Source organism: Saccostrea echinata, unplaced genomic scaffold (assembly GCF_033153115.1).
Source record: "Saccostrea echinata isolate AGI-Se365-2 ecotype Australia unplaced genomic scaffold, CSIRO_AGI_Sech_v1 ptg000054l, whole genome shotgun sequence".
NCBI classification, from domain to species: domain Eukaryota; kingdom Metazoa; phylum Mollusca; class Bivalvia; order Ostreida; family Ostreidae; genus Saccostrea; species Saccostrea echinata.
The window spans coordinates 38704309-38717191 of record NW_026889803.1 but is presented as its reverse complement, the minus strand read 5'-3'; the positions used below and the strand labels follow the sequence as shown (position 1 = coordinate 38717191).

Below are 12883 nucleotides of genomic sequence, written 5' to 3'. Positions count from 1 at the left end.
ATTTATTTACAATGGAACATCTTGGCACATACATGTGGCTACATACAACATTGAAATCAACTCACATTTACCTGTAAAATTTAATGAAACACCTGAGTAATCTCGTGACCTAGATTCAAACCTAATGTGATACTTGTTAGACCAAACTGTATACCCTATTGAGCTATCCAGCAAGTTATTGAAAACTAACATTAAAAAAAAAATAGAATACTGGTAATGTATTAAATATGATGACTACCTATTTTGATATATTTCTCAATAGAATGTATAGAGAGGTCCTGGGCATTTACAGAACCATATTTACTTGCCCAGGACTACTTTTGTGTTTGTAACATCACAATATAATTGCCGTCCTGTCCTAATGACATCTAGTGCTGTGTGATATTACTGGTTAACCGGATGAATCCCAATTTTGTTGTTCACAATTTGTATCACGTTATTTTTTGTGAGTACCGGTTTGGGGTCAATATTCTATGTATTGTTACAAAAAGAGTTACTTGCTCTTGTTCAAGTAAAATATGGCAGCAAATGATGCAGAATTGATTAGAAACAAAAAGAGAATAGCTGCTACAAGAAAACCACTTCAAGTTAAAGCTGTATCTGACTATTGCAACAAGACTATTAAATATGGCCCAACAAACTCAGCTTGCCACATAAGCCGGCACATCGCAGCCAAGCAATGTCGATATAAATTTTAGGACACATGATATTTACATTTGTGTTTTCATAAAAGAGGGTGAAAAACAAAAAATGAATATGAATTTAACATTTCAATATATTGTAATACGATTTTTCAGCTCTGATACCTATCACTAATGATATTACATATGTACATTTGATATCAAATATCAGTAGAAATGGCAGTAACTAATTTAAAGATTTTTATGACCAGAAATTAAGAGATATCCCATTCATATGAATCGGAAAAAATGTATTGGTACATAAAAATTAAAATACATGTATGTAATAAAAAGGTTATTGACTGAATATTGAGAAATAATCTTGCCCTCGGACTTTGTGCCGGTGTGGACCTCGCAAACTTGGTCTGCGCAAAGACTGGGTAGGCATATTTCTCAATATTCAGCCAATATTCTATAAATATTATTTATTTTGCTTTACAGCTGTAGGTCAACAAGTTGCAAAAGGACAGAGTTTCCCTCTGAATGCTGTCCAAATCATCCAGCAGCCCGCTTCAGGTGCAACAGGACGACATCTTACCTATTCTTTACAACAATTCATGCAGCAAAACAAAGGTTCTGGCATGATCATTACATCTCAACCTATCATCACGACAGTAACGCAAAGTCAACAGCCCACTGGACAGATGGTGACCAAGGTACTTCCTACCTCAGCAGTTCCCACAACCCACCTCCAGACCTTGTCTGCTACACCTATCTCTGTAACTCATGTGTCAGCTGTACAAGCCTCAAATGTGACAGCTCAGCCAGTTGCCACCTCGATCAGTCTCACAGGAGTAGGTGGTCAAGCAGGTAAACCACTGACGGTCACTACTGTAGCTCAAGATGCCAGCACAGGCACAACCATACAAGTACAGCCAGCAACAGCAGCAACTCAACAAGGATCACAGACCACAACACAACAGTTAATACCACAGACTCAGGTTGTCCAGCAGGTGCCTGTAGCATCTCACACGCCACAGAAAATTCTTACGCAGACGGCCCACCAAATACAGGTCACTCCTGGGTCCATTCAGCAAGTGCAGGCTGGCAACGTAGCTCAAGCTGTGTCTGCTACTCCTACAGCAGTGACATTAACCATAACTCCGGCTGCTCAGTCTGTCCCCAGCACTGGCACACTGATCCAGCAGCCGGTGGTGGTGACACAGGCTGTCCAGGCCACATCACAGCCCAGCACGGTCACTTCTCAGGCAGCACTAGCAGCAGCTGCAGCCCTACCTTCCACAACGGTGACCATAGCTTCTGCTGTCCAGTCTTCCACTCAATCACAGCAGACAACACCAGGGTCTGCCAAACCAGCGGCTCCTTACGCCATGAGAACCAGAAACCATCCCAAAACATGAATAACATTTAGACCCAAAGGTGTGTATAAAACATAACATCATTGTTGTTACACTGCCATTCACCTTATGGACTCAAGTTGGACAGGTTGTGCTCTATTGATCATGCAGTTTATTGTAAAATAATCATGAAAATTTAATGTGGTCTTTGAAGTATATCAGATTTCAATGCAGGGTTTTCTACTGTAAAATAAGCAATGTTTTATATCATTTTCACCGTGTGTATATATACACATATTTTGTACAAAGAAAAAAGGTTGCTTTGTAGATAAATATGTATTTAATGTAAAAACTAAAATTTTTAATAGGGGTTATTTCAAATTGATATTTGCATAAGAAACCTTGCAGATGTACATGGATAAGGTTAAGTCAAGATTACTGTACAGGCTACTCTTTTGACTTGGTATTTGTGTCATGTAATTTCTTTTTTATACAAAAATGTTTGTATAAATACCTTAGATATACCTAAAAAATAAAAATTGAAACTTGAAGAAACATTTGTGTTTGTATCTTTGCTCAGATTGGAGAATCTCAGGCCTGTAGCAATGGATAAAGGAATATTTACTATAGCAAAATCAAAATACTATACTCAGGAAAGCCCCCCCCCCCCCCTCCATTCTATGGGCCTGAATCTGCTTAGAATAGTAGTACAAATAATTACCCATCTTTATAATGGCTCTTTATTATATTCCGGACATTTATTGCCTAGAATATTAACATTTTATTTGCTGATTAGAAGGGAAATGCCTATACTGTAGTGTGTGTATTCTGAAAGTAATATTTTTTATTTAAAACTGAATGGTATCTCATGACCAAATTATTGATGAGATTAGGAACATTCTAGGCACTTCATAGGTACAAAAGAGGTTAAGTTTATAAACATACCCAACCCCACCCACACAGGCTTTTTTGTGCTTGGTGACTTGCTTTTTTTTTTTAAAGCTCGCATGTGAGAACAGAGAGCTCAAGGGCGCTTTTCTGATCACATTTTATCTGCATCCATCTGTAAACCTTTTACATTTTCGACTTCTGCTGAAGAACCACTGGACCAATTTCAACCATACTTGCCACAAAGCATTGTTGGGTGAAGGGGATTCAAATAAAAGGCCACAATCTCTTCAAAGGGGAGATAATTAATTTAATAAAATCTTCATTTCAAGAGCAAGTTATGTTACTATGGAAGCATCCTCCGGTAGTGTAGATTCAAATTTGTTCAAATCATGGCTTGGGGGGGGGGGATTACAGGAGATCAGAGTTTTATATATGAATACATAGGGATTTTTTTTTTCAGTCTGAAACAGCAAAGCCATGATGAGTCATATTAATATGGAAGCATCCTCAGATAATGGTCTTGCCATATTTGAGAAAATTTTTAAATATATAATAATACATTTAAAATCTCAAATATAGCAGGGCAATGATTAGTGATATAAATTTGCAGACATCCTGAGGCAGTATTGTCAGGTCATATAGATTCAAGTTTAGTTTTTGACTCCTGCAGGTTTGATGGAGGTACATGAATAAAAGAAAAAAAATCTTTAAAAAAACATTTTCTTGTAAAGAACAACATGGTCATATTTTAATATGCAAGCATCCTCAGATAGTGTAGATTCAAGTTTGTTCAAATAAGGGCCCCCTGGGGTTAGGGTGGGGCAAATGATCTGAAGAAAAGACTCGTGTGAACGTGGCCCATGGGCCTCTAGTTTTCTTAATTTGGAAGGTGACCTCTGTTTTATTTTTTTTTTTGGGGGGGGGGGGGGAGGAGGGAGGCTGGTATGCGTATTCTACCTCTGCAAGGATTTTGACTGTTTAGATATTGTTTAACAGTGAGAGCCACTTGTATTTATATATACAAATGTCCTTCTCTCAGTCTGCAACAATAACAGGGAGTAGCTAAGAGCTGATTAGAAAATACTTGATACTTTGCTCGTAAGAGTTTGGCAAAATGTGTAAAACACATGGCCTTCTCTATACTGTAAATCCCATATACATATATAGATAAACTAAGAGAAATCTGGATGAGTTCTTGTAAAATTTATTAAATAAAGTACAAAACTATAAATTGTAAATTCAACATTTAAAAAATTCAAAAATTAATGTAAAATGTATAAAGTGATTAAAAAATGTATAAAATTATATATATATATATATAAAATATAATGAGATCTTTTAAGAGACTATTATCTTTTTCAACAGGATTGTCCCAGCCAGTCTTGCGCAATTGACTTGGGGTATCCGGGAACGATTCTTTGATTAGAAGTGTCAAAAATGGAATACCTGGAAAAATAAATGATCAAATAAATACATTTAAAGCAGAGTTGAATATGACAATAATAAAAATAGACGCTTTTATCTCGTTGTTCACTCTCCCCTTAAATTTAATTTCATTTGTTGATTAGGCAAATATCATACGTAATTGTGCCTTTTTATACTAGTATTTGCAAACATTTTTCGGTATTTAAACTTGCTTTATATGTTTTGAACCAAGATCGACAGCACCAAGTGAACTTACTTGTATCCCTTGAAGAGTAGTAAATTATTATCTTCCAGCTGCATGGCAGCCTCTGTATTTAATGGCATTCCTCCCCAGAATGTTTTAACTGACAAAGGAAAACCAGGTACCAGTTCTAGTGTCTTGTAATTCAGTTCGTAGAAGTTTTCACCCTGGAAATGTAAATGCACATGCTGAGAAGTCTTTTCTTAAACATGAAAAAATTAATAAATTTATGTTTAAAAAAATTAGTTTGGATCAACGTCTGACTTACCTGAAATAGGTACACCTGATGCGTGTAACTCCCGGACCTTCTTATGGCAATGGCTGATTGCGCCTTAACAGATATGTTGAATCTCTCTTCCAGTGTAAAACCTTTGAAACTCCAACCCTTGTTTCCTTTTAATGAAGAATGGTTATTATTTTTTAAAGTTAATCCAAATCAAATTGTGCGCTAAAAAGTTTTCACTTTTTGGTTATATGAATTTGAATTTTTTCCCTACCACTGTCTTGTAAATTAATTTATAAAGTACCTTTGAGAATCACGGTTTGGTTTGTCGAACTGATGTGAAAGGCTGATCCCACGTTTTTTGCTGGGGCTCCCGGAAAAACACTTCGAATGGGAAGAGGATATCCCGGAAGTACACCATTAGGTCCCATTTTGTAAACACTTGCCCTCCGGAAAAAATACACGTATCCATCTGGACCTATGATTAAAATTCCATAGAAAGTTCCATCATCAAGAGAAAAAAAAAGCATTTGATAGACGAAAAATGATGAATTTGTATTTTCAATAAGAAATACGAAAAAGCAGGCAAAGCAGTTTGTTATTGGTTGTACAAGAGTTGATCTCTACCATCTGTGACAGCATCCACTTTCATGGTGCACGGAAATCTCGTGGTTTTTATGGTTTCTACTGTAGTGGTGGGTACTTCAGTTGTGGTACTAGTACTTATAGATACATCTGGTTTTCCTATGAATACAAACATTTTATGAAATATCCATTAGGCACTCTTTGTCACATATGCTTTGTAATTGTTGAATCACAGAAAACGTTTACCATAAATAGATTGGATCCCGTTGATATCATCTTGATGTAAAGTCATGTCTGGGTCGTAGCCTTTGTAAAATGGAGCCATAAGAGATTCTGGTTCTCTTGAATGACTAAGTCCAAGAGCGTGTCCGAATTCATGAGCGGAAACGGTTTGTAGCTCAGTTCCGTCTTTCTGATACGTCCATAACTCATCATCATCAAAGTGGGTTTCTCCATTGGTTGGAAAGAAGGCGTGGGCCAGTACGCTGCCTGGTACGATAAAGTACAATGTTGTAAGTAAGAATTAAACTGTTTTCCTGTAGTATGATGCACGAGTAAACCAAACTTTATGGGAATATTTACCTCTGCCATCAAAAGCATTGTATTTTCCATCGCCGTGGTTGCCTTTACCAAATGATATTTTTATGTCAGCATTCCCAGTTGTTTCTTTGAATTTGAGTGGAGTGACTTCTGACCAGTATTTTAACCCGTTCTCAAAAGCTGATCTTAATTGGTAATTGAAATGTATAAATGAAGGTTGATAAAAGCATATCTTTAATTGTAATATATAACGAAAATTTAATTAAACAAGAAATGTTATAATTTATTAATATTTAAGAATCTAATATAAAATTCCAGTCTTTATTCGCTTGAATTTCACTCACCTTTGCTCTGACTTTGGTAATTGCTCTGTGTAAGAATTTACTTTCCATGAAATGATTTTATTTGGCCATTTCTTTCCTGAAAATGATAGACCGTTTTGTATAAATTTATGTATTCCATGGTTGGAAAAAAAAAATTACATACTGCAAAAGACACTCTAATTATCTTACAAATCTTACCGATAGCTACAAAATTCTGAGGACCATTGAGAGATACAAGGTGCTTATCTGCTACTCCACAACGAGGCTGTTTCATTTTGAGAATCGTTGCCTCATCAATTTCTCCAGTAGCTTTTAGGCCACTGAATTCCTGAAATTCTCTAAAATAAAAAAAAATCTCTAATAGGAAAAAAGCGGAGAGAAATATTTTGTATTGTGAGTAAACAAAAGGAAATTGCATAGTCTCAATATTACATGTAGTCGTACTGCATTTCAACCAATTTATATTAAATAATATAAAATTTGGTGTTAAGAGTACTTAAAATTTTTAAAAACAGTTTATATTCTAAGACATTATTTAAGAGGTGTTCACCTTATAGCCTGACGTCTGTCTGCATCACTACTTGCGACACCCGTGCCACCCGAGGGTGTCTTGGCCGGAGTGAGATACCCATATTGAACGAGATAGTCCTAAAACGAAGGAAAAAAATTACATATTTATCAAGCTGTCTGTATACTATAAGGGAGTATAAAAAATTAATATTTATGGCAAACAATGTGATTGACAGTATTATTCAAATTTATGTACATACGTCAATGTTGAGTGGCTTTTCATTCAGTGGCAGCGCGACTCCAAGACTTATGCAACATAATGCCAATATAATTTTAAACATGTTTGGTGATATTTAAAGCAATATATTGTTTTTCTTTACTGGTAAGTTTCTTCGGTTGCTTCTGTTTGTAAACAGATGGTTTCATGACGAGTAGCAGTTTACCTCTCTTTATATACAATCTTAACCCGGATCTGATTGGACAGGCCAGTACTCCTACAAGTGCCAATTAAGTGTGATTTGTACTTAATTCGGAAATTGTTTGTTAATATCTGTAACCTTACGTCACCTTCTTCTCATTTGTTCTTTTGGTCACCTTCCCAAATATTTCGTTGTTTTGATGCATGAGACTTTGGACCCAGACATCTTTCAATATTGTTATTCAATACTGTAGGAAGATGAAAGATAATTTTTGAAGCGGAAAATAAATTCATTTCTTTTTTGCGTGCAAGCGTACTTGTATTTAACTATGAGTAAACAACCAATTGAGCGACTGCATATTATAAATACGCTATTGCATGCATATGGTTTAAGAGAATCAAAGAGTTGTTCCTTTGGTAGGAATTTAGGAGTGACCACAGTCCAGATTTATGCCGTGCAGACTTTTACTTTTTTCCATCACTTAGCTGTATACAAGTTGAATCAACACTAGGTCATTTAGATTCGACACATTATTCTGTCAATGAAAATAACCACACATCTATGATTTATAAACCCTTTGATTGATATATTTATATTATATATTTTTTCATAAATACAAAGAGTATAAAAACTTACATAAAAATACGCAACTTGGAGATGATCAATGGGGTGAGGGGGTCCAGACCCCGCTGGGATTTTCAGATTTATTAAGTTTGTGTAGTAAAGTAACCAAAAATGACATTGTATCCATCAAATGAGAGTCAGACTGGCATTTTTTTTGAGTGGGTGTGGACATCCCATCTCCCCCAAGGAAAATTTCATAGATTCGCCCAGTATATATCTGCAAAGAAATTAATATACTGCGTAAAAGTTTTTTAGGCTTTGCGATGAAACTTAAGGTGATTGCTCTTTCCGACTTATCAAAGACCCCATTTATTTTGAGGCCAAATGGTGAATGGTCAAGGTCACAATTTCTTATATGGCATGAAATGGTTTCCGGATTCAGTCGAATACTATGTATAACTAAAACATGACCTCTTGAGGCGAAGGGTCAAAGATAAATATCACAAACTTGCAGCTGGACATAAATTCACTAAATTTTGGGTACATGGAAGAATAAATAAATGCATTTTATATTTGTCTTGTAGTTTTGTCCGAGTCAAATGATTTTTTTCTTTTTAGAATGATACTAATATTTGTGTAAGCATAAGTATTTTCCATTTGCCAAAATAATGCACTGCCAGGAAATTGTATAAAATGATTAAGTCCACTTGCTACAAACAATTTTTTTTAATTTAAAAAAATGTGAAAATAGATATTTATCTACCTACTGTAAATGTACATAGCGCACTAAACAAAGGCGGACCCAGCGCGGCACCCCCCCCCCCCCCCGTTTGAATTTTTTTTACATGTATGTAGAACTTATATGTCCATTATCCTAAAATCTAGGAGGAAAACCCTCTTATTTGTAAGAAATGGTCAGTTTCTTTGCCCTGGACCAACTGGAGGCTTCAATGCACCCCAGACCCCCATGCCATCTACCCCCCCCCCCCCCGGTTATGAAATTCCTGGATCCGCCACTGCTCAAAATTGAGCTCAATCTTTCTCTTCAGCGAATTAGCTCTTGAAAGTGCGCTAATTTATGATTGCACCAATCATAAATTAGTCTTGTAGCCGATCAGTAACATGAATTAGTGTGTACATGAATTAGCGAGTATACATGAAGCAACACGAAAGGCGCTAAATAAGGACCACCGCTTTTGAAAATAAGTACGCTTTCAGTATGTTTATAAGTAAAATGAATATGTTTAACCATGCACTTAAGGTTCTTTTCAAGATTTCTGTTTGTCATTTAAAATGATTCAAAAATTTTCAAAGAATAATAGGAGGAAAGGGAAAAGTTATATCAACTTTTAACATCATAGAAAATCTATAATTTCAATATTTTAAAATAATTACATCATTCTCCGCTCCAAAATATAGACCAATTTCATACATTTAATATTTATGTTCTTTACAGCAAGTGAAGGTGTCCTTAAATAAAAACAAACAATACTACTTTGTAATTATTAAAGTACAACCACTGGGTTTTTTTTCAATTCAAGTGAATTTTGAAAGTATAAGATTTCCCATTGACCATCAAACAATATTTTTACAAAAAGTCATCAAAAATCCTATATTGCTAGGATTTCCCTGACGTCACCTCATAACAGTAAAAATGGGATGCTATTCGGCCAGCGTCACGGATGACGAGGAAAGTACAAAATGAATGTACTACTCTTAAATATTGTCAATTACATTAATACTGTAAGGGAGTTAAAACATTACCAATTGTGCAGGCTTACTTTTTAATTCTAATATTTCTTAGTAAAAAAAATAATGAACGCATACCAAGGAAATTTCAACACAGCAGTAACATTGACAGAACACAAATTAAAAGTCAAGAATGAAATTTTATTTGTATTCCTCATATTTAAAATCATTAATCTTTAATAAAGGCACCAAGGTCAATAATACAAAAATAATAAAGTAGAAAACAAAAGTAAAAAAAAAAACTATTCGTATTTTTTTTTTAATTTCAATGTTCTTTATGATTATATTTTAAAATCAAAATTGTGTGCTGAATAAATATATTGCGGAAAAGTAGATGAAAGACACGGTGGTAGATCAGTGTCCATTAGTTTTAAGTCTGTATGCTCAAATATAAAGCCCTTAAATTCCTTTCTCTTAAGGACCCTCCTCCTTCCAATTAAAAGGACACAGGCGTCACAAAACAGCCGCCAGAAGTTATAAGAATCTCTGGCCCATAAAAAGTATCTGCTTCTATCACTGAAAAGCTATCCATTGACAAGTCACCTAGCAACAAGGCCATGTTAACCACTGGCCCGTAGTCCTCTGAGTGTCTGAAAAAATGCGATTAACTTTATTTATTTTTCGCTGCCTTTCAAATTTTGAACTTTCATTTTAACAAATTTTATCATGTAATATAAGTGATAAGGATAAATACATTTTTGATATATCTATATCGTTCCGTCTTTGAACTTCTGTCCACTTCCTTCAACGACATTGTGGACAGAGTGAATTTCAGAAATGACATGTACATGTATTTTAATATTACTTATTTAATTTATTTCTGGCAACGAATGGAGGTTACTCTATTGGGTCAATTCTGATTTTGGAACAACTGCATGTCTTTTAGAAAAAAAAAATCTGTGAAAATCATAACCAAGTTAACTGCACAATGAGACAGGTATTTGCCATTCTTTCCCAATAACTAATCCTTCCATAAAATAGAGATACATGTAAGTTCAAAATGTTGTTTTAATTTCCCCTGCCACCTGGCTGCTTGTCGGAATCTGGACAGTTTTTCGACTTGGAGGCAAAGTTGCTTTAGTTTCCACGGAGGTCTGACACAGTGTTCATCTTCAGTGTTAACTTTCCTATTGACTGTTTTATGTCATCGAATTGTTCAGGAAGAATGGTTTACAAATTTTAAGCTTATATGTATACATGTATATATCAAGATAAGTTATCTTTTTAGGTCATCTGAGTCACTGAGGTGACCTATTGCTATCTGTTTTCGTCCGTCGTCTTGCGGGTGTGCGTCGTGCGTAAACTTTTCACATTTTCGACTTCTTCTCAAGAACCACTGGGATAATTTCAACCAAACTTGCCACAAAGTATCCTTGGGTAAAGGTGATTCAAATTTGTTCAAATGAAGGGCCACGCCTTTTTCTAAGGGGAGATAATTAAGAATAAGTGAAAAAATAATGGCATCTTTTAAAAATCTTCTTCTCAAGAACCACTGAACCAGGTAAAATGAAATTTATATGGAAACATCATCAGGTGGTGAAGACTCAATTTTTTTAAAATCATAACCCCCAGGGGTAGGGTGGGGCCACGATGGACGATCAAAGTTTTACATAGGAATACATAGGAAAAATCTTCTCCAGAACCACTGGGCCAAGAAAGATGAAACTTATGTGGAAACATCCACAGATAATGTAGATTCAAGTTTGTTCAAATCATGACCCCCGGGGGTAGGGCGGGGCCACAATGGACGATCAAAGTTTTTCATGGGAATACATTTGGAAAATCTTCTCCAGAACCACTGGGCCATGAGAGATGAAACTTATGTGGAAACATCTTCAGGTAGTGTAGATTCAAATTTCTTAAAATCATGATCACCAGGGGTAGGGTGGGGCCACAATTGTCAATGAAAGTTTTTTTATTGGAATGCGTAGGAAAAATCTTGAAAAAAAATTTTCTCAAGAACAGCAAGGCCATGATTGGTTATATTTACATGGAAGCATCCTCAAGTAGTATAGATTCAAGTTTGTTCAAATCATGACTTTGGGGATATGTTGGGGCCAAAATGGACGATTAAAGATTTACATAATGAATACATAGGAAAAATCTTTAACAATCTCCTTCTCAAGAATAGCAAAGCCATGATTTGCGTTATTTATAAGGAAGCAACCTTGGGTGATGTTTATTCAAATTTGTTCAAATCATGACCCCCGTGGGGTAGGGAGGGGACACAACAGGTGATCAAAGTTTTAGTTAGGAATATATAGGAAAGATCATTTAAAAATCTTCTTCTCAAGAACAACAAAGCCATGATTAGTCATTTTAATACAGAAACATCTTCAGGCACTGTAGATCACTAAATTTTCGTGACACTTTATTTTCGCGAGATAGTCATCGACTCCCTATTTGCGAGACAGAATATTCACAAATTGTGGTTATTGCTCTATATAATCTTTAGTAATACTAATATACGCGAGAATGAAATTTTCGCAAGGGCACTGTCTTTCGTAATTACGAGAAAATAAAGTTTTCGTGAATAATAAGTTATTTATAGTAGTGTAGATTCAAGATTGTTCAAATCATGACTCCCGGGGGTAGGATGGGGCCACAATAGAGAATAAAACTTATAGTAGGAAAAAAAATTAAATGGGGGACAGGTTAGAACTTAATTTATGAGTTGTTACTGAATACTGGACTAATTATTTCCTAATTTATGAGTTTTTACTAAATATTAGACTAATTATTTCGATGATCATGATCATCCTATTTCTCTTGCTTTTAGGCAACACAGGTTCTTCTATCAGTTTATTTTATAATCTATTGATCCTCTATGGATTGTTATTTTATACTCAGGTGACCGTTAAGGCCCTTGGGTCTTTTTTTTTTTTTTTTTTTTTACTTTTTATTTATTTATTTATTTTTTTTTTTGCAATCTCCATAAGGATCAGGTCAAATTCTGATGTTGCAGTTCAAACGTAATATGAATAAATTTTTCATTAATAAAATACATGTAGTTAAAAGTTATTTTAATCTAGAACCGTGTAATTTCCAAAAGCTTATATCCAGCCCATGTTCCAGATTGTCTTTAAAAAATCCCTAGCAACGATATTACTCATCCTTAATGTCTCAAAGTTGATATTGTCTCAATCAGCAGATGTAATATGAGCAGAATATTTCAAACTTTATTCATTATCTCTTCAAAGAACACTTTGTTATAAATGGAGCTTGAGCTTATAGGGCCGAGATTGGTTGTAGTCTTTACAAAAAGCTGGTCAATTTCTGTTCCGGTCAATGACTTTAGACTACATTCATGTACTGATTCGTTTTTCATAAATCATTTTATTTCAGTATGTAGGAATAGGAGGAACCTTTTCATAGACAATAACTATGAAGCATGATATCGTCAACGCATTTTGAGTTTGTTATCTCAAAATGTTA

General features: G+C 35.0%; 2 protein-coding genes across 2 annotated transcripts in view; one reads left to right on the top strand and one right to left on the bottom strand.

Moving 5' to 3' along the window:
- The window catches only part of LOC133204865 (helicase domino-like), a 40054-nt gene extending 37521 nt beyond the window's left edge, over positions 1-2533 (top strand). The window contains exon 47 of the mRNA XM_061340608.1: positions 1122-2533. Within this exon, the coding sequence (XP_061196592.1) occupies positions 1122-2041 (920 nt within the window). The 3' untranslated portion in view covers positions 2042-2533. The remainder of the gene's footprint in view (positions 1-1121) is intronic.
- A 1694-nt stretch (positions 2534-4227) lies between these two features.
- On the bottom strand, positions 4228-7057 carry LOC133204864 (matrilysin-like). Its single transcript, XM_061340607.1, has 11 exons — positions 6977-7057; positions 6757-6854; positions 6405-6544; positions 6228-6303; positions 5926-6068; positions 5590-5832; positions 5386-5502; positions 5063-5236; positions 4804-4928; positions 4551-4702; positions 4228-4315 (listed from the first exon to the last, which is right to left on the bottom strand). Exons 1-11 carry the CDS (start codon positions 7055-7057, stop codon positions 4228-4230), a joined length of 1437 nt encoding a protein of 478 aa, XP_061196591.1.
- Between the last annotated feature and the right edge of the window lie 5826 nt (positions 7058-12883).